The sequence below is a fragment of the Aulostomus chinensis genome, chromosome 16, assembly GCF_037954235.1.
Source record: "Aulostomus chinensis isolate RoL2024-O1b breed Wild chromosome 16, RoL_Achi_v1.0, whole genome shotgun sequence".
In the NCBI taxonomy this organism is placed as follows: Eukaryota; Metazoa; Chordata; class Actinopteri; order Syngnathiformes; family Aulostomidae; genus Aulostomus; species Aulostomus chinensis.
The window spans coordinates 23,701,995-23,723,360 of record NC_141335.1 but is presented as its reverse complement, the minus strand read 5'-3'; the positions used below and the strand labels follow the sequence as shown (position 1 = coordinate 23,723,360).

General features: G+C 45.0%; 2 protein-coding genes across 6 annotated transcripts; one reads left to right on the top strand and one right to left on the bottom strand.

The window, feature by feature from the left end:
* Window positions 1–129: 129 nt before the first annotated feature.
* LOC147247900 (calpain-2 catalytic subunit-like) lies at window positions 130–7,177 on the bottom strand. The gene is made up of 21 exons (XM_086181230.1): window positions 6,928–7,177; window positions 6,709–6,778; window positions 6,403–6,521; window positions 5,452–5,585; window positions 5,183–5,351; window positions 5,003–5,086; window positions 4,828–4,913; window positions 4,666–4,740; window positions 4,422–4,582; window positions 3,954–4,123; window positions 3,851–3,862; window positions 3,563–3,774; window positions 3,390–3,426; window positions 3,239–3,304; window positions 3,106–3,163; window positions 2,945–3,009; window positions 2,728–2,796; window positions 2,566–2,644; window positions 754–870; window positions 601–659; window positions 130–504 (listed from the first exon to the last, which is right to left on the bottom strand). The coding sequence occupies exons 1-21, from the start codon at window positions 7,162–7,164 to the stop codon at window positions 481–483; spliced, it is 2,103 nt and encodes a 700-aa protein (XP_086037356.1). The 5' UTR covers window positions 7,165–7,177; the 3' UTR covers window positions 130–480.
* A 2,475-nt stretch (window positions 7,178–9,652) lies between these two features.
* LOC147247899 (calpain-1 catalytic subunit-like) lies at window positions 9,653–21,337 on the top strand. 5 transcript variants are annotated; one of them, XM_086181225.1, is made up of 23 exons: window positions 9,653–9,754; window positions 11,156–11,220; window positions 12,223–12,469; window positions 12,815–12,884; window positions 13,958–14,076; window positions 14,174–14,307; window positions 14,416–14,584; window positions 14,731–14,814; window positions 14,900–14,985; window positions 15,099–15,173; window positions 16,196–16,356; window positions 16,449–16,618; window positions 16,707–16,718; window positions 16,833–17,044; window positions 17,128–17,167; window positions 17,423–17,488; window positions 17,662–17,719; window positions 17,908–17,972; window positions 18,060–18,128; window positions 18,207–18,285; window positions 18,380–18,493; window positions 18,589–18,647; window positions 19,251–21,337. In XM_086181225.1, exons 3-23 carry the CDS (start codon window positions 12,224–12,226, stop codon window positions 19,275–19,277), a joined length of 2,115 nt encoding a protein of 704 aa, XP_086037351.1. In that variant the 5' UTR covers window positions 9,653–9,754; window positions 11,156–11,220; window position 12,223; the 3' UTR covers window positions 19,278–21,337. The 5 variants fall into 5 exon arrangements, with proteins under 5 accessions (XP_086037351.1, XP_086037350.1, XP_086037352.1 ...); XM_086181224.1 differs by having other exon boundaries at window positions 9,654–9,754; window positions 11,156–11,173; XM_086181222.1 differs by lacking the exon at window positions 9,653–9,754 and adding an exon at window positions 9,778–10,799 and having other exon boundaries at window positions 10,922–11,173.
* The last annotated feature ends 29 nt before the right edge of the window (window positions 21,338–21,366 follow it).

Sequence of the window (21,366 nt, the reverse complement as noted above, 5' to 3'; positions counted from 1 at the left end):
TGGTTTGAGTTTGATTTAATGTGATCCACGTGGATGGACGAATGTGCTGCTGCGCTACACACTTGATGGAGTCCCCACCTCTTCCCTGACTCACACTGCTGCCCCTCAAGAATAAACTGTAAACACTTTTGACACATCATTTATTCACCTGTGATTCATCCAAACAACAGCCAATAATAAATCTTTCAAACAATATCTCTGTCCACTTTCACGACTTGATTTTCATGATCATTTTGTCCAGTAGCCTTTTTATTTTCCACAAATCAAGAGAACTTAATACATTTAAAATTATTTTTTAAAAAAAACACATAGACAGACTAAGACAAGTTTTTACTGGCTAATACCATAAAACACAGAAAAGTACATCTTCACACCTACAGATAGACTTTATCGTTAGTAAATATGAATCTCTCTTGGTTATTTTTGGGGTCACCTAATTTAAAAAAAGGGTTTTCCTGCTTGCTTCGTCTCCAAACTGGACTAGTAGATTGCCAGGCACAGCCACTGACAAAGAAAAAGAAATTATTCAACAATCTTTCAAAGCAAAACTAGCAGCTTGTTTTGGGGGGGGGGGGGGGGGGGGATGAGGATCTCTCATACTTGTTGCATATCCAGCTCAATCCTCCCTGAGTCAGCTCTCTCCAGAGCCTTAAACATTTCTGGTTGAGAAAAGAAGGAGAAGAACAGAGAGAGATTAGAGCCTCCTGAGGAGATGTTAATCGACACATGATCCTCACGTTTGCTGACACTTACTGAACAGCATTTCCACTTTAATAAGGCAGCCCACAAAACTGTCAAAGTCAATTGCGTAATGAGCATCGGCGTAGCGGCTAACAATGGCCTGCAGCACTGCGCTGTTGACGTGGAATCCTGAGAAAGAAAAACAACAACAACTTGCTCCTGGAGCCATCAGGGTAGCAACATGTGTGTGAACGTTCTAAAGTTCTTTGAGTGGATGGCAGACCAGAAAACTGCAGTCAACGCGCAGTCCATTTGTCTCTGTGGTTGTTCGTTCCCGATCCTTGTGTTTGAGAGGTGTCAGATAGTGTTGTCAGGATAATAATGGAGTGGTTGTGTTACCCGGCCCCTCCCATGCTTGTTTTGTTATTGTGGCACATAAAGGACATCTCGGGAGGAAGTCCACCGACTGGCTCATCCAGTTTGTTAGCAACTGCCCTGACAAGTGCTATTATTGGTTCCTGCAGGGGCTCACTGGACAGAAGCCATCTATGTGAATGAGCCCCTGAAACACTACAGTGTGACGTCTAAATACCTTTTAGGAAAGCAGGTCACAAGGACGCCAGAGTCTTACATGTGTGTCAGGTATGTCTGCAGGCAATCATTTTGGGTATTTGTTACCAGTTTTTCATTTCACGCTATAAAATTTATTTTTAGAGGATATTCTGTCAGAATAAGGATGGTGATTATTACAAAGAAAAAAAAGATTTTATGTGTGCAAGAAAACCCTTTATGCTCAGAAAGTTCGTTAATTATAAAGCTGTTAGTATAAACAACCATTGCAACAAGAGTTTAATGGGGCAATTTGGTGGATTTTCTGGTCCGAGACTGCTCAACGGGGTTAAGGTTAGTGTCTGTTACCTGCTAGGGTTCATGTCTGTTACCTGTCAGGGTTAGTGTCTGTTACCTGCTAGGGTTCGTGTCTGTTACCTGCTAGGGTTCGTGTCTGTTACCTGTCAGGGTTCGTGTCTGTTACCTGTTAGGGTTCGTGTCTGTTACCTGTCAGGTTTAGTGTCTGTTACCTGCTAGGGTTAGTGTCTGTTACCTGCTAGGGTTTGTGTCTGTTACCTTTCAGGGTTAGTGTCTGTTACCTGCTAGGGTTAGTGTCTGTTACCTGTTAGGGTTCGTGTCTGTTACCTGTCAGGGTTCGTGTCTGTTACCTGTTAGGGTTCGTGTCTGTTACCTGCTGGGGTTCATGTCTGTTACCTGTTAGGGTTTGTGTCTGTTACCTGTCAGGGTTAGTGTCCGTTACCTGTCAGGGTTAGTGTCCGTTACCTGTTAGGGTTAGTGTCTGTTACCTGTCAGGGTTAGTGTCCGTTACCTGTCAGGGTTAGTGTCTGTTACCTGTTAGGGTTAGTGTCCGTTACCTGTCAGGGTTAGTGTCTGTTACCTGCTAGGGTTAGTGTCTGTTACCTGCTAGGGTTAGTGTCTGTTACCTGTCAGGGTTAGTGTCTGTTACCTGCTAGGGTTAGTGTCCGTTACCTGTTAGGGTTCGTGTCTGTTACCTGTTAGGGTTAGTGTCTGTTACCTGTCAGGGTTAGTGTCTGTTACCTGCTAGGGTTAGTGTCCGTTACCTGTTAGGGTTCGTGTCTGTTACCTGTCAGGGTTAGTGTCTGTTACCTGTCAGGGTTAGTGTCCGTTACCTGTTAGGGTTAGTGTCTGTTACCTGTCAGGGTTAGTGTCCGTTACCTGTCAGGGTTAGTGTCCGTTACCTGTTAGGGTTAGTGTCTGTTACCTGTCAGGGTTAGTGTCCGTTACCTGTCAGGGTTAGTGTCCGTTACCTGTTAGGGTTAGTGTCTGTTACCTGCTAGGGTTCGTGTCTGTTACCTGCTTGGGTGGCAGCACCTCTCATTTCATGGGAGCTCATGGTTCCAGAGTTGTCCTGGTCATGATTTTTGAAGATCTCCTGCAAAAAGCACAGGTACATGCTACATGCAGATTGCCTGTTTGTCACATAATCCAAATTAAATTAAATACATCTTATTTTACCAGGTATTTCTGGATTTTGCACCAAAGTTTGTGGAATTCCAGTAATCCTAACATGGAACTTTCATCCCTCTGGAGATTTTTTTAAAGATTTTTTTTTTATATAAGCATTTGATTTTTCATTGAATTGATCATCCCCATATTTTATAACATGTCATCAACATCAACAAGGAGGAGCATCGAAAAGGAAAGTGTAGCTTTAATGCCTATTAAAGGATACGTCCAGTAGGCTGATGATCAGACGCCCCGTCTCCAGGCTGAAGCCGTCGGTCCTGATGTCAGAACCTGCAAGAAAGTGACAAAACACAGCTGGCTTCAGCTGTCCTGGCCGTGAATATTGTGAAGCTCCACTATATCAGTAAAACAGTTCAATGTACTTACGGTGGGAAACAACATTGTTCAAGATTTCAACCAGTTCAAAGGCTGAAACCTCTGTGTCCTGTTTACAAAAAAGATTGCAATTTAATCCCAGTCAGAGGGGATTAGATGTGTAATTTACTGTATTGTTTCCTACATTGCCGGAAATCTGCTTGAAGAGATACTTGAAATGAGGATCCACATCATTCTCTGAGATCTCCTCCTGTGATGGAGACACTGATGTAAATTATAGCTCCTCAACAAAGATACAAACAGCCTTCGTGGTCATCCGTAGTGCATTGTCTTACCTCCTCTAATTCCGCATCAATGTCCTCCTCTAGTGGACTAAAACACAGAAGCACAAAGCATGAGCACCCTCTAGCACAACGCAAGGAAACATTCATCTTCATCGAGAGCGATCATGTGTTTTGTCCACTAGATGGCAGTAGACGCAGCGGCTCTGGTGATGGTGGGGGCCTACCTGGTGGCTGCCTGTTTCTCTGAGAACACCCTGAGGACAAAGCTGCCGTTCTTGTGAGGTGTAAAGGTGGAGGGAATGATGGCGTACTCTCCTGGAGGAAGTCTGAAGCGGTCACATATTTCCCGTGTATTGATAAAGGTGCTGCTCATCGCCACGGCCCTCTGTCGCAGCAGGACTTCTGGGCCAAGATGAACATTGCTGCGACCTTTGTACTTGAGAGAGAAAGAGTTTCATTACTGAGGGTTCAGGATGTAGGGGGTCAGCTTCAGCGATTTCACAAACACATACCTCCTCTGGGACCTGTAGAAAAACAACAAACAGAGTTTTTTTTTAATGAGCAAAATCAAGCTATTTCCACGTCAATCACACGCATCAAATTATTCATGAATACCTCATAGATGGCGAAGCCAATTGTCTCAAGGCGGCGGTTAAGCCTCTGCTGCTGTCGCCCATTTCGTTGCATCAGCCCCACCAGGAAGGTGCAGCCGTCCTCCCCATCCAGAGGATCATCGTCCACATCCTCCAGACGCACCACAAACTGAGGGTTGGATGAGAATGTTGCTGCACGGAACGCACAAGGGTGTCAGTCTTTCCATGGTGTAGTGCAGCTTTGGACCCCCCAAAATAAAGGGAGCAGAGACTTACAACCCCCCAGTATCCCTGGAGGTGGCTGAAGCATGCAAACATTACACTCACACATACTCAGCCTGTCCAAACACAGTTTTAATATTCATCAATGGCTTTGTAATTTAATATTTTCATTTTATTTTTGGAATTCATCTCTAACCCCTATACGTGTCCCACAACCCCATTGCAGGATCTCTACATGTAGTGTAACAGAACTTCTGGTTCCTGGTACCTGGGTGGTTGCGGCAGCCCCCAGCGGTCGATCCGATCCTCCACATCCCCTCAAACTGGTAGTGGTTCCAGTGGCCCACGTCGTCATTTATGAGCGCATCAGGGGTTAAGTTGCAAATCTCCAGCTTTGAGAAGTGCTTGAGGAAGTCTGAGTAGGACATCCTGAGGGCAACAGAACCACTTTAGATCTCATGAACTGACTTTTTTTCTTCCTGAAGCTGAGAGGTCAACAGGAGCAGGCTGACCAGAACTCTCCGTCCTCGGACACGTGATTCAACTTTGACTTCTCATCACCGCTGACGTAGCTCCATTCACCCGAACTAAGTGGGATAAACATGAGTACCTTCAAGAAGAATGCTTAAAACAAACAATGTCATGTGATGCTTTTTGGATTAATAAACATCTACCCGTCGCTCCAGGGACCAGTCCACTCCACTTCACCCCATGGGTTCCTGATCCGGACCAGCTGGACCAGCCTGCCCCGAAAATGAACCTGATGTAGGTGGTGAAAGTTGAGGTTTGCTTGTGGTGAAGTAGAACCTTAGCACTACCTTGCTGACAGTGTTGATAGATGATGGTTACCTCCTCTGCTCCAGTGACTGAGTAGGCATGTCCCTTTACAAGCTTTCGAGCCGTAACGGCTTCTGTCTCGTAGGCGCTGGTGATCTGAAAGGACCAGAAAGAAGGTTCTACCTTGATGACCTCAGTGCTGTTGGTGAGCACGTCAGCACACAAATCAGTATGAGGATAACCGTGCCGTACTTCAATAGAGCACCCCAGTAGCGAGCCCAACTTCAGAGCCTTCTTTATGATCTGGAAGAGTTGAGGAGGAGCCTTATTCAACCTGTATATTTCTGCAATTCCTCCTGTGAAATCCTCAAAACCCTCGATAGTGTTTCCTCCCGCCAGGGCCTCATAGCAGCCGCACACCCTGTCAGACACAGACGCACATTAAAAAAACTCACTGTGAGTGTCTTTACACGTGGGTTAAGATCCTGATCAGTCAGTTATCAATCGGAATCAATGCATACTTGGCGTAGGCCTTCTCCAGCAGCGCGCTCCAGAACTCCGAGCCCTCCGCTGAGTGAACAAACAGCAACTTCCCATCTCTGGTGGGCAAACGGTCATCGACCACCACGTCCACCCACTCACCGAACTGCCAGAACTGAGAGGAAAATAGTCCCAAATATTAAAAAAAACCTGTTCTGCCATATTATTATAATGTTCTGTTTGAATAAAATGTTTGGTGCCACATAGCTCCACCCACAAGTGACACATAGCGTCAAACGGATTGTGTGAAGGAAACCAATCTAAGTCATGAATTTCTGTTTTCTGTCTATAAAAGGGGAATATTTATTGCAGTTCAAGAGTTAAAAAAAAACACTGAATGAGCTCAGTGGGGCCCACTGACCTAGCCAAGTATCAAAACCTGCAGTTCCTTTAGTGGCCACTTGAGGCTCTCAAAGAGAATTAGTTCCTCTGAGTACAACTTTACATCAGAATTAATAGTGTAGTTAATTTCTGTTTTTGTGACGACTGCGTTGATCAATTCTGTGATTATAAAATAAAATCCTCTTGGACGACGTTAAAGCCTCAATTTCAGCCCCTCGTTCCTCTCTGCTCCACTTCCTCATCCAAATATGGTTACCTCCACTTGGACAAAAGTCAAGATGACGGCAGCCAAAGCAGCACAAGGTGGCCTCCCACTTGCTCCCTCCACAGGAGGATTCATGTGGGAAGCCAAATACATTTGCTGAATTTCTTCCTAGTTTCATAATTCAGATTAATTCACTAACATTCATAAGCAAAGCAGTGATTTTTTTGTTGTCAAATGGCTACTTTTCAGGGAAATGACATGAACAAACGATTTGTGATCTGATGAATTGATGGATTGTCATTTTTAAGAAGTTAGTCCCTAAAAACAAGCCCTGGTGCGATTTATTTAACCCACTCAATGGAAGGCAAAGATTCTTTTCTCTGACCTGGAAGTGAAATATTCCCACATATCCTTCGGTGAAACTCTGTCCAGGTGGCACCACACGGGTCAGGATCCTCTGATCCAGAGTCAGAGAGGCAATAGCAGCCAGCAGCCAGCAGTCACCTGCGTGGGACGATCAGATGTGCGTGAGTGCACCCTGAGAACCAGCACTTAGTTGCTGTTTACATCAGCATGTGGGAACCTTGCAATTAGGTCTGTCAGCAAGGCCTGCTGACTCACAGAGGGCGGGGGCTTGCGGCTCCCCTCTAAGTCCCAGTTCTCCATTGAGAAATCTGTTTGTTCATCTTACCCAGACCTCCTTGGCAAATGTCCGTCCTTGTGGCTCCATCGTTGATGAACTTGGGGTTGGAACACAACTCCTGCAAGGACCGAAGCATCACAATGTACCTTTATAATAAACTATTAGCGGTGTACCTGCCATCTCCTGTAAAGGAGTCAAAACTTGCAGTTCTCAGTAACAGAACCATGAGACCCAAACATTGGCTGATATCACGGTGCTGTTTCCTACCGTGGGCCTCTTCCAAACCACATCCCTGGTCTTGGATGAGTAAGGTCCCAGCTCATTGTAGCCCAAAGACTTGAGCTCAGCTGGAAAGCAGTCATCCTCAAACAGGCGTCCCCTCTCCTGACAATGCTGGCGTAGAGCCTTATAGTCCTGCTGGCACAATTTGACAGCGTGCTGGTTGGTGCCGACGCCCCGCGCCCTCTCCTGCTGATGGGCCAGTCGACCCGCTGCGGATGTCATCCTCGCCTCTCTAGTTTCCTGGACACGAAGCAGAGACGTTGAACCTGGTTCTCCTTTATAGAGGCCACGGGTGAGGGGAATGCTCACAGACAGGGAGGGGCTTCCTGTGGTGTGGACAGGTGAGACAAACAAAGCAGGCAAGAGCAACCAAATCTGCAGCGAGGTTTCTGTGACCACAGCTGAAACACAAACAGGGACACACCTACAGGCGGCTCCAAGCATCTTTCTCAGAGCCTGATTTTGATTTGGTGTGTGTGTGTGTGAGTGTGTGTGTGTGCGTGCGTGCGTTCGTGCGTGCGTGCGTGTGTGTGTGTGTGTTCAAGAAGACTACAAAAACAGAGAGAACAAAAGTTGGATCATTTGTTATGTTATTAGGAGACTGAAGATCCAGGATATGGCATAAATGTTGTTGTTTTTTTCGGAAAGGATTACCTGCAGAACCTGGAGCTGAAGGTTTGCAAGCCGAAGCTTAAACATATTTAATGAGGCAACTGAGCAAGAATAAGGAGCAGATTGCAACATGAAGCCCGGGGGGCTGGTATGAGCTTTGGAGACGGGAGATTTGGAGCCTCATCTGTGTCCGAGGATGTTTCAAGGACTGCTGTCTGACTTTCCTCCTCCTTCGTTTCTGCAGCTCTGCAGCACCTGTTTGAAACAGTTGCAGTACATCCTCGTTCTGGACACACATCCTCCACCCATCCCAAGTACAGCAAAGCTAATCCATTGTCAAACAAGTCAAAACTCAATCTGCTAGTTTGGGCCAGAACACACTACCCCTGACATCAGGAGGCCGCATGTGTACTCAGAAGGGTGAATGAGGATGTGCATTCACAGACGAACGAGTGAATCCTCCCTTGTTTTCACTGGACAAACAGAGATGATCCAGTAAACAGAGGCATTTACTAGAACCTTGGTCACTGTTAACACAATACAGCAGCCTTACTTTAATAGTTGAATAGTTGCCATTACTGCGCTGGTCTCAGCTCATTAAACTGCTGTTGTATCAAACACTTAACCGACATTTGAGCTGGGTTTATTGTTCAAACACATTTCCTCACGTGTTACCGTGAGTAGGGAGCTGGGGTCAACGATGGCACCAGTCCGTGTGGTATCCAACCTGCGGTGGGGGCAGAACAAGGATTCATCTGATCGTCTGGAAATGTTCAGAGATAAATGCATCAGTGACAGTCCCTTTCAGTCGGATTCAATCAGCTGACTGGACAAATAAGACACGCCCCTACTTGATTTATGACCTAAAAAGGACAATGACATTTGCAGCTATCTGGGTTTATCCTGAGCTAGAAACACTTGGTGGCAGGTGACCTTTAACCTTTGCAGCCATTTACTGCACTATCTTTCAAGCGTTTTACAGTTGTTCCAGTTAGACGACGAACGCCGTCGATGACAGCTGAATTTCATCCCGTTGATTATGGTGCGTTTAGCGTGATCCATTATAGATACGTATGTGTCATGTGACCACATCGCTTGTTCACTTGAAAAAACAAACAAAACAGAAGCCAGAGGTAACACAAGTTCTGTTATTGACAATATTGATGATTGTAATGTTAAGGAAACATTTTACCGTCACATTATGAGGGAATAATCTAATCGTGGCCGACCATTTCTGCTGGTATTTGCCCAGCGCTCATTGATTGTGAACAGAATACCAAATATGTTGAATTACTGACAGAAAAACCAAACCCCAACAACACCCTGGCCACTATTGTCATGTTTAATGTAAGATTTATTGTTGTATTGACATAGAGGACTCTAGATTGGCGGATTAAATTTTCATGGAAGGGTGGATTGTCACAAAGACAAGATGAATCAGGTGTGCTGTAGCGCCCCCAGGAGGTTAACCCTGGATTTACATGAGTTTTGGTGCAGTTATTAGTGTCGGTAAAGGTCAGCGGACCATGAGGGTGGTGGCCTGAAAGAACAATAATGCACAGAAATAATGGAACATTTTCACATGTATGAGGTAAACTGGGTTTGTTCGTGTAAAACTCCATCAGCAGGCTTACAGACTTTAATATGATTTCGGTTATCAATCATTATTATAGTTTACATGAGTTCGACGCTCACACGCTCAATTAAAAAAAATCTGTTCAACATTACAGGCAATTGTTAAAAGAACAAAAGAAAAAGTATTAAAGGTGACAACCAGAAATGATCTTGTCCCTCAGTCAAGGACCATTCACGCTGGTCACGCAAACATCAGCAAAGTGGCATCCTAGCGAGCATTGATTTGCTTCAGAAAACAACATTTTAGTCACATTATTCCGTATCCATGCTGAGAAAACAAAACTAAAACCTTGATAGATGTTTTGATTTTTGTCGTTCCTTTGTTTGCGTGCATGTGATTGGCAACTGTGGTGGCAGTGTGTGTGTGTGTGTGTGTGTGTGTGTGTGTGTGTGTGTGTGTGCGTGCTGTTCAGGGTTAGTGAGGCTCCTCCTCCTGCAGGGGCTGGTCTGCAGTGTGCATATGCGGCTGAGAGGGCTACCAAACCTCGGCCACCTTCTCCGGATTCACACCGCCGCTGAGCTCTCCCGGTCTCCAGGAGCCTGAATCGGAGCGTTTATCCCGGTGGTGAGTGTGTAGTTGTGTCTTTCTTCCATGTAAGTGCACTTTCGTGCGCAGCTGCCGGAGAGGAACGGTGTGTTTATTCTAACGGGATTATGACAACGAGCGCTGTCACAGCGTAGATGCGGTTTTTTTATTGTATCATTTTTTTTTTAAGTAAACATCAGTCAGGTACTCAGATTGACTTCATTGAAGCGTTGCGAGTGCAGGGAAGTGTGTGTGTGTGTGTGTGTGTAAGTGTGTGAGAAGCCGACAGCAGGCCAGTGTGAGGAGCCGGGCCTGGTTCTTGTGAACAGGTGCTGAGTGTGAGCAGTCTCAGCCTGTTTACATGCTTCACATACTGGCACTGTTTGATCGCAGCAAGCCTTTGAATCCACAACCACACACACACACACACGCACACACACGCACATATCATGCAGAAGTGTGTGAGAGCTGTGTATTTAGTGCCACAGACTAGTTTTGGTTATAATGGAGGTTGAGGCCCTATGGATGACATCACCACAGCAGAACTGCCTGGATCAGCTTTTCCTCGGGGCTCAAGTGATATACTTTTCATCATTGGGCAGCAGCAGCCTCTCTGACAGACTACAGGGACATTCCTGCTGGCATGTGGGGCCTCAGAGTGGGGGTCCGGACCTGTAAACAATGTCCCTGTTTGCCTGGAGGACTGTCTGCTGCTCTCCCCCTCTAACTCAGTCATTTCCCTCACTCCCTCACCACAGTTGCTCCATCCAAGTTTTCCCCTCTTCCTGTCAGAGCTGCCTCACGTTCAGCTCATTAGGATTCTGTGTGAGTGGAGCCGCACAAAAGATCATCGAACGTCCCAGTTCTCCCAAGTGGAGCCACACAAAAGATCATCAAAAAAAGATCAACGTCCCAGTTCTCCCAGTCAGGACATGATGCCCAAGGAGCAGCGTGACCACTGGGGTGCTACGGAGCCTTGGAGCGGACAGAGAGATTTATTTGTTGCAGTTTTTGTGGACATAGAAAGAGAATAATAAGGGGCCACAACACATAACTCAAAGTAATTATTTTGAGACCAGAAGAGGTAACTCGTTCCCAGGATTTAGTTAATTGAGTGTTTTGAAAAACTTTTAACTCTTGGCCTCAGAATTTTTTTTTTTCTCTCTTTATACCCACACATTCTTATTCTCTCTTTGGCCACTCCAGGGCTCCATATTTTTCAGTCCTGTTTGCCTTCTTTGAGACTCAGGAACCCTCAGAAAAACGAGTGCATTCACAGAGGACAAAGGGACCCTCCATCTACTCAGTGCTAAAAGCAAGTCCACCAGGGCCAGCTGAAGGGTTCGGCAACTCGGGGAAATCTACAAGACTGGACAGAGAGCCATATCATCAGTGAATGACATTTCTCTCTCTTTTTTTTTGTCTCATTCTTCCTCCCAGCCTGCCCACACAGCCAAGGTATCATCTAACTAACGTCTTTCTTACTCCTGTTTGTTGTGGTTCAGGTGTGTTTGTGTGCTGCTCTCCTCTCACTCCTCCCACTGATCATCTTCCTCTTCTTCACATCTTCTGTCAGTCCACGTTCCTCCCGCTGAGCTTTGATTTATGTCGGTTTCTAACTGCTGCATGCTCACTTTGATTGAACACACTGCAGTCAAGCAGGCTTTATTTACTGTCCCACTAAAATTCAAAGCGATTTACAAATTGACCATCAGAAGACATTAAGATAAAAATCGAATAGTGACGTGTGCTCACTGAAGGTTGAGATATACAATTAAGATATGAATTCAATTTGAAGACATCAGAAACATGGTTAAAGTAAAATGTAATAGGAATAGAAATAAAACAGGCATGTAGCATGAAAATAACTGTAAAACTGTCATGATTATACTAAAACAAAAAATAAAAAAGATAGAATAGTAAAAATGATAACGGAGAAAGAGAAGTTTAGGTACAAAACCGTATAAACATGAACCATTATGCCATTTTTTTTGTTCTGAACAAAGACTGAACAGCTCAAATACGGAAAGGAGATTTAATTATGCTATAAATAGTAATGTTAGGAATGTCTGGGATTATTATTTAGAGAATTTACCTGTTGCAGGGCCGTAGCAAGGATTTTAGGAATAATGAGGCCATGGTCCCACCCCCCAGGCACCACTAAATACTTTGAGGCTCGAATGCGGAGTTTAGAGAGATGAGCAAGTGTATGGTCAAATAAACCAGGCCCGCTAAGGCCCCCTGGATTTTTGTATGTGTTTAGCTTAGCGCTACTTTAATGCTAACATAGCTGCGGATGTCGACTCTTTCTGGGTTCATTTGCAGACGATCGATTCAGCTCAGTCGGTGTAAAAATATCAATCATTAGCTTGAACACCAGCTTTCTGCTGCTGCTGTGAGGCTGCTGGCCGCACTGTTGCTCCGCCATGAGAGTGTGCTGCAGATGCTAATAATAGACAGCACCATGCACAACCACGCTGCTGCCTAATATATTTATCTTGTGCTAGTATGTATTCAGCTGGAGGGATCTGTGCAAGCATATACGCCAACCGGCTGCGTGCAGAAGGCATGGGCAGCAAGGATCAGGCTGTGCTCTTCGCCAACCAGGACTATGAGGCACTGAAGCAAGAATGCCTGGAGTCTGGCTCCCTGTTTGAAGACCCCTGCTTCCCCGCTGAGCCCCAGTCTCTGGGCTTCAAGGAGCTCGCCCCCTACTCCGCAAAAACCAGAGATGTGGAGTGGATGAGGCCCACGGTAATTTTACAACAAGTGGGAATATGGTTGCTCTTATAATATTAGGACGATGACGACTTGCAGAGCATAAAAACCAACATATCAATGACACGGTCGCGTTCCATGTCTGCAGACACAGACAGGATAACACCAGTAGAGGCAGGGGACGGCTGCAGCTGTCGGCACTCCCTGACCACTCCCACGCCAGGACATTCATTCACAGGGTTTATTAAAGAGGGATGTTTACTGGGAATACCAATGATTCCAGTCAGGAATACCAATAAACATGTTTACTCATCTGAATTCTGGACTTAACTCCACAAGATGAGAGCGAGACAGTGACGCATTTGTTTCATTTCTCTTAAGGAGCTGACAGGTGACCCTCAGTTCATTGTGGGCGGGGCCACCAGGACTGACATCTGTCAGGGAGCGCTGGGTGAGTTTGTGCTGGTCTAAACTTCGGACCATGTGAAGTTTCGCTCAAAACTACAAATGTCCAACCTCATAGTGCTGCTAGAGGAAGGATGTGAGCATGAAGAAAGTCATTGTGATTCCTTCTTTGTGCACTGCTGAAATCTGTTGGCGGCACCGTGGAGAAAAAACCATGGAAGTCATCTAAGATTGTTTTTTTTGTGTCGGGTGCAAACATTTCCAGGCTGGCTGATTGTAAAAATGAGACTGTCAACAAACACTGGACTTTGCAGTGGGAGACGGGTGTGTTTGTGTTTGTGTACAACCCAGCCCACACGAAGTCTTATCACGAATCATAAATTATTCAAAACTTTATTTACACTTTTTCCCTATAGTGAATGTAATTTCATTTCAGCTGTTGTCGCCACCCAGGAGAAAATCAAGTTTTCTAAACACATTCGCTGTTATCCAGAGTGGCAGGGTGGTTTGACTGTGCGATTTTGATGTTTTTTTCAACCTCAAGAAATCAATAAAAGATGGTTGCATATGATGTAATATTTGAATTGCCTGTTGTCTGAATTCCTGGAGGCTTTATGGATTTGTTGGACTTTGAATAATGTGAGCACACATATAAATGTCGGCGTAAATTGAACCCTTATAGACTTTTTTCACTTTATAATTTGAGGGTAAGTTCCCTGCAGAGTTTAACAGGAAGTGAGAGCTTACAGACTTGTGGAAAGAAGTATTTATATTTGCAAGCTGTAGTCCTCAATGGGCAGAGGATGTTCAGTGCAACAAGGTGTATGAACCGTGGTAAATCTGACCTCCACTTGGGGGTTTCTGACGCATGATTTGAATCAAGAGCTGTAAAGGATCCTCGTAACTGGGATTCTGTTGGTATCGTTTCTGTGGTACAAATGAATCACTGAAAGGTCTGTGGGCTCCCCTAAGTGATTAGACTGTTCGGGGCACCAGTAGATGTTGAGAGTATTTCAGTCTGGACCAAATCACAGCCAAAACCTTTGTTAGTCTGGTTAACAAAGTGTCTCTGTACATTAAATGCCGACAAGTTTGTGAGCTGCTGCTTCACATTTGCAGGGGACTGCTGGCTCTTAGCAGCCATCGGGTCGCTCACCCTGAATGAAACGCTGCTTCATCGGGTCGTGCCTCATGGCCAGTCCTTCCAGGATGACTATGGTGGAATATTTCACTTCCAGGTACTTGAGGATCAGCTTGTCTTTGGCCTCCCTGTTCAGTGTGATTGCAAGCGAGCCATCTAGATTGACTGTTCTTGATTATTGCTCTGTGTTTCAGTTCTGGCAGTTCGGCGAATGGGTGGATATTGTGATTGATGACCGATTACCTGTCAAAGATGGGGAGCTGATGTTTGTCCATTCTGCTGAGGGCAATGAATTCTGGAGTGCACTTCTGGAGAAAGCTTACGCCAAGTAGGTGTTGTAAAAGCTTATTAAATTATTTAGCGTATTTAGGAGGCACACCTAAGTAGATGTAGCAGTAAAGCTTAAGCGTGTGCATTTTTTTCTTCGGGCTCTCAGGTTGAATGGCTCCTATGAGGCTCTTTCGGGAGGAAGCACCACTGAAGGCTTTGAGGACTTTACAGGTGGTGTGTCTGAGATGTACGAGCTGCGCAAAGCTCCCAGAGATCTGTACCGGATCATCAGCAAAGCCCTGGAGAGAGGCTCCCTGCTGGGCTGCTCTATCGATGTAAGTGCTGAACTCACACTGGCATGAGACATGCTGATCAATGCTGCACCATCATGAGAGGGCCAATTACTCTGAGAGCACTTTTATTTATGTCTCTGCTACATAATTCATACTCAATTAGTGGTTGTGGGTTCTTTTTAATTCAGATCACCAGTGCCTTCGACATGGAGGCGGTTACATTCAAGAAGCTTGTGAAGGGCCACGCGTACTCAGTTACCGGCCTGAAGGAGGTGCGTCGGTGCAGGACTGTTTGTCTTTATTCAGCTGCTGTTGTACTCGTGATATTTGGCTTGAAAGTTGCATATCGCGCTGCAGGTTGATTTCCGTGGTAGCAGGGAACGTCTAATCCGAGTACGTAACCCCTGGGGCCAGGTGGAGTGGACTGGTGCCTGGAGTGACAAGTCAGTGCTTCCGTGGATATAACAATCCCTGATTACAGAAATCCTTTCAACCTTACTTGTGATCGCTCCTGTAATATGTCAAGGATGTCTTATTGTCTGCTTGTCTTTTGTAGTTCTCCAGAATGGGATGAAATCGACCCGTCCGAACGAGAAGACCTGCATCTACAGATGGAAGATGGAGAGTTCTGGTAAGATGCACCAGGTGCTGGAAAGATCAACGGTGACCCCCCACCCTCAGAGCAGTTGGGGGTCTGAAGTAAATTTCAATTCCTCCATGGACGTTTCAGCAAACTCTTTCTATCAAAAGCTTTCAACAGGGACCAACACAAACTGCCTGTGGATGAAACTTGACCATAGCATATTTAATTTTGACAACAGGAGAATAGCGGCAAAGTCAAAGGTACAAGAATGTGAACATCATTTTCTTGAGAGTTGAAGAACTGCTCAGCCCATAAGCCATCGCAAACTCAGTGTTGTTTAAAACAGCTGTGTTTCATGACCGTCTCCTGTGTCGGTACCTTGTCGTGATGGAGAGGCTTGTGTGTCTCTGTGACTCTTGAAAGCTATACCAGCAGGGGTCATAGCCCTGGCAGATTCTACCAAGCCAGGAAGGTTTCAGAGTAGAGGCTAGAATAATCCAGCACCTGGTCCTCCGGGTTGGGGGTTGGCATGGCACTAACAACTCCCCCTGTAAAACATATCCTCTTATGGAAACTTTGGTGATGTGGATCACCGAAGCCTCGGAGGAAGAGGACTAACACGTTAAGTAAGTGTTTGGTGATCAACTGACCGTGTCGTTGTTGCTAGCTTACTTATGGCAGTAATGGTGGGAACCCCTGAAAATGGAAATGGCCGACAATGATTGTTACCGTATGGATTTCCATGTGGGTAGTGCAGTGATGCTCTGTGAGATTGTGGATAAAACCTGTTTTTTTTCTTACAACAGGGTTGATTTCCTAAGAACTTTGGGCTCAGAATCTGAACGGACAAATTAAGAAAGAAACAAGCCAACATTTTTAATGGTTGGTTCATCAGGTAACATGGAAATCCCTTACTCCAATTGATTAATGGGGATTTAGTGGTGACAGATTTTTATCACCTGAGGAGAGAGCCTTGTTAGCCCCCCCCCCCCCCCCCCCGATTGAATGCTAAGCTGAAAAAGTTGTCACGGCGGAGTTTCCAAGGCAACACTTTTCCCCCAATCTTCCAGGATGTCCTTCAGTGAATTCCTGAGGCAGTTTTCACGTCTCGAGATCTGTAACCTGACTCCTGATGTTCTAAGCGAGGACAGCCTCAGACACTGGAACACCATCAAGTTCTATGGCGCGTGGAGGAGAGGCAGCACTGCCGGAGGCTGCAGGAACCATCCCAGTGAGTTTGACCTCACTGGAAGAAACTTTTCACCAGCAGTCCCTGTAATGTTACCCTGGCCGTGAGTCTGACAAAAATATGTAATTGTGCAGACACATTTTGGATCAACCCTCAGTATAAGATCACGTTGCTGGAGGAGGATGATGACCCTGAGGACGATGAGGTTGCGTGCAGTTTCTTGGTAGCGCTCATGCAGAAGGACCGTCGCAGGTATCGGCGCCAGGGTCAGGACATGCACACCATTGGCTTTGCACTGTATGAGGTGAAGATCCCTTTTTGTGTCTGATTTTCTCAGGGTTCCTTCAACTAGATTAACATGAATGTGTTTTTATCGTTTACTTTTCTGACAGATTCCAGAGGAGGTAGGCGGAGCATCAGTTACACCCTCGATCACAGCTCTTTGAGGCTAATCAAGACTAATAACAACAAAGACACAGATGCATGTCAACCCAGGCATTGTCTCCTGCTGCTCTCAGTTTAAGGGCTGCCAGAATGTCCACTTGAAGAAAAACTTCTTCTTGTCCAAGTCATCGTGCGCTCGCTCTGAGACCTTCATTAACCTGCGCGAGGTGAGCACACGGCTGCGTCTACCTCCTGGAGAGTACCTCATCGTCCCCTCCACCTTCGAGCCGGGCAAAGAAGCCGACTTTGTCCTCCGAGTCTTCACCGAGAAGCAGTCAGAAACGGAGTAGGTGTCCTCTGCTGGTTTGCTGTCTGATCAGGTTTTGTGCCCGTTGGTCCGCACTAATTACCTTCAATTATTCACTGCAGAGAACTGGATGATGAAGTCTCCGCTGATTTGGGAGATGATGTATGTATCGCTAGCTCAGACAGAATACAGGAACGCAGCTGGAATGCACAACACTGGACATATTTACTGATTGTTATTACCTGTGTAAAAAACAAAACAAAAAAACCATTCAAATTTAGAGGACATTCACACACATGCACATCCTGCGAATCACAAGTCAACATGGTTAATTATAAAAAGCAAAGTTTCATGTATTGTATATTATCACCCGTCCTGATGTGACCTCACTTCCTTGATCCTCTTCCTCTCCTACAGGATGAAATAACTGAAGATGACATTGATGACTCCTTTAAGTCCATGTTTGCCCAGCTAGCAGGAGACGTAGGTTCTAGGTCTATCTCTCACACACGGGAATCTTTGTTTGCTTTTACTTGAATACGAGAAAATGATCTGATACAAGTATTGTATTTGGTCAAATATATGAAATACAATTATGTGGTGATACATGAATGAAATGATCCATTTTGCATTTGCGTTTTCTTGTCTTCCTCCAGGATATGGAGATTTCCATTCGGGAGCTCAGGACAATTCTAAACAGAGTCGTCTCCCGGCGTGAGTCTTGTGTTTTTATTTTGGACGTGACATTCATAGCTGCAGGAACGTTTACATATCAGTCACACATCTCCCGTTGCTGTATGAGATTCCACTGCAGTGTGGACACCATCTATTCCCCAGACTCCCTCTCTTCCACGCCTTGGTGTTGCTTTGTGTGTTTGAGATGAGTGTTTTCGCTGTTCCAGACAAAGATCTGAAGACTGATGGCTTCAGTGTGGACTCCTGTAGAACCATGGTCAACCTGATGGACGTATCCTCTCCAGCTATCCGCCATAAACAGAACAAAATGTTTCATTGCCCTGATTATTTGAGAACCCCTTGACGCTACGTTAATCAGAAAGATGGAAGCGCCCGTTTGGGGTTGGTGGAGTTTCAGCTGCTTTGGAATAAGATCCGGAAGTGGCTGGTAAGAATGAGAGAACTGGATATCACGGGTTTATTTTAAGAAAAGTCAGGTTTCTGTATTAGTTTTCCTGTCTCCCAGGTCATTTTCAGACAGTTTGATCTGGACAAGTCCGGTGCCATGAGTTCTTATGAGATGCGTCTTGCTGTGGAGGCAGCAGGTATAAAGGCTCCTTCGTTCCCACGTTTATACCAAGTACAAGTGTTTACATGTGATTGTTTTGATCTCTTAAAAATGGTGATTGTTCTTTGTAGGATTTAAACTCAACAACAGACTGAACCAGATTCTGGTGGCGCGGTATGCAGAGAACGAGATGATCAACTTTGACAATTTCATCTGCTGCTTAGTCAAGTTGGAGGCCATGTTCAGTGAGTTCCACTGCCGTTCCAAGTGTTTGTTCGCTCACCAAACATTAAATCCAGAATCCACAAAACATAAACTGCACTTTTTACCTTTTGAACAGGGTCTTTTCAGCAGCTCGACAAGGAGGCGTCAGGAGTGGCTGAGATGAATCTCACAGAGGTGAGATCACCCAGAATGAGAACTAGAGCTGGAAGGGTGTGTGGTTGAGCCGGTAGATCGGAGATGATTGAGGCTGCTGTTGACTGAGCAGACAAATAAACGGAGGGGTAGAAGGATGTGGGTTCACTTAACGGCACGAGACGAGAGAATGTCTAAATATCGGACACTTTGTTACAGGACTTGTCTTTTGAAGACAGTTTTTTTTCATATTTGTGTACATGAGACGAAATGATCTTCAGACCCCATCGAGCCAAAGACTGAAGACTTATTGATTATTAGCAGTTACGCAAAGTTCCTGTGAATTGACCTTCATTTTTGATCGGGTTTCCGTATCTGTTACCAGTCAAGAGTCCCGATATTGATCCAGTTCACACCTGTCGTACGGACTGTATGTGGACTCCCATCATCTATTCACTTCATGGGCCTTTGTTAAACAATACGCTTACAGTCGTAGTTCTTGTTGCAGGCTGCCTTTTAATCTCAATCGAGGTTCCTGCAGTTTTTCACAAATTAAATGTGAAGCTTTTTAAGACCACTGAATAGAACTGAAGCGCTATTTCATGAGGACTGAGTTGCACCTTTCTGCCCGTCTCCCTTCACTAGTGGCTTTTCCTGACCATGTGTGGTTGAAGAGGACTGAAGTGAAGGAGGGACTGCACAGATGTGGAGCCCTGCCAACTGCCAGGAACGTTGACCCTGAAGACCCCTGCCTCAGTAACCTGATGACCCTCAAACCTGTCCCACCTCAACATACTGGGGGCCTGTTTCAGAAAGGAGGTTCACAAACTCTGAGTCTGACCCTGAAATGTGAGATGCTTTAACCTCCGATGGGAAACTCTTGAGTTTTCGGTTTAAGAACAGCTGATTTGAAATAAATTCATCAGTTCTGAGTAGGTTCACCCAGCAAGAGGATCGAAAGGAGAAATGTTGTGGTAGAAAACTGCCTCTGGAGTCAGTGCCTAACTTTAAATGTATATTCATTTAGCTTAATATTTAAAGTAAACTAATGGAATAACATCTATAAATTAAATTAGTTTTTGTTTGACTATATTGAATTCATGTTTTTAAAAAAAGGGTAGACAAAATAAGCTTAGGCTTCAGTCTACACCTTTTTTCCCCACAAAGAAAATGGAATGAAAATGATTGTACAATTTTGTAAATGACTGGGAAAAAAAATAAACTAAACTATAATTTATTTTAATTTAGGTACGTTTCTGTTGGCAAAAGGGGAACAAGGAAGTAGCTAAAATGAAATAAATCCATCCATTTTCTACCGCTTATCTTGTTTAGGGTCGTGAGAGGTGGGGTTCACCCTGGACAGGTCACCAGTCCATGGCAGGGCCAACACATAGAGACAGACAACCATTGGCTCTACGGTCAATTTAGAGTCTAGATTAACCTGGTCCCCTCTTGATGTCTTTGGACTGTGGGAGGAAGCTGGAGTACCAGAGAGAACCCAGCAGGAACAGGGAGAACATGGAGACTCACACAGAAAGACCCTGTGCTTCAGCTGGGGCTCGAACCCGGAACCTTCTTGCTGTGAGGCGACAGTTCTGACCACTGCACCATCGTGCCGCCCATGAGATAAATCATGATATCATATTTAACATATTGAACAAAGGAAATATCCAGTGGCTGTTTCAGTACGCATCAGTTTCGGTGCAGGCGATAGAACATATAAGATAATGTAGATATGTAGTAGACTGAAAGAACAAAGAGAAAATGACCCAGTGCTTGACTCTGTAAGGAGACAAATAAAATCAAACCTGCTCCCGAACAGGTTAGCTTTACAGACTCTGTTACCATGGTAACTGACTCAAAGTTTAAGTTACCTGTCTTTCTGGAACAGGCTGGTGTTGCCACTCTTCTCCAGGTTTGCATTAACCCCCTCTCCGAAACAGAAAATCCAGACTTTCCCTCCTTTTCAGGACTAAAAGACTCAGGGTTTTCACTAAACCTGCCTTCTGAAACACGCCCCTGAAATAGCAAATCCGCTGTATACAGGAACTCCATCCAAGCCAAGTAGCCTTTCTCCTGCTAGAACCCAGGAAACTATGCAAACCTACAGTTTGAAGCAGTCGCTGTACCACTGTCATTGTCTAAACAGCATGAGCCTATGCATGTCCCACTCACACAAGCTCTTCCATGCATCAGAAAAGCTGATTTTATGTCTACTTTTCAGTTGTCAGTACAACTCAAACTCACTAAAAGCTATTTTGCAAAAATATAGTGCTTAAAAAAAGGCAACATTTCTGCAAATAATTCCGTATTTTTCCTGATTTTGTAACTGAAATATTTTTTAACGGATCACTTCGATGTTGTTTCATTCTAGCACCTGTAGGGGGCAGTACAGCTTTGAGCTGATGTCAAGTGTTTTCATTCATTTTTTTTTTTTTTGCATTTGATGAAGAACTGTCAACGCGGTACATCATTTTTAAATGGTGTCGAGGACAAGCAGCTGACCTGTTTTTTTTTAGTTTTATTCCACTGTCTTTATTTTGCACAGAGACTTCAGTGGAAGGAAGCTGCTAGTTATGTTCTAGCACGTGCTCACCAATCCTGAATGCCTTATACATGACACCACAATGTTATGAACTGCAGTGAAAAATGTGCCAGTCATGTGTTTTGTGTTGAGAATGTATGTTGTGCCTTCAATAAATATTTCCATTAAGGTCACTATGTGTCCATGGTAACGGTAGCTCGACCCCCATTTGGCAGC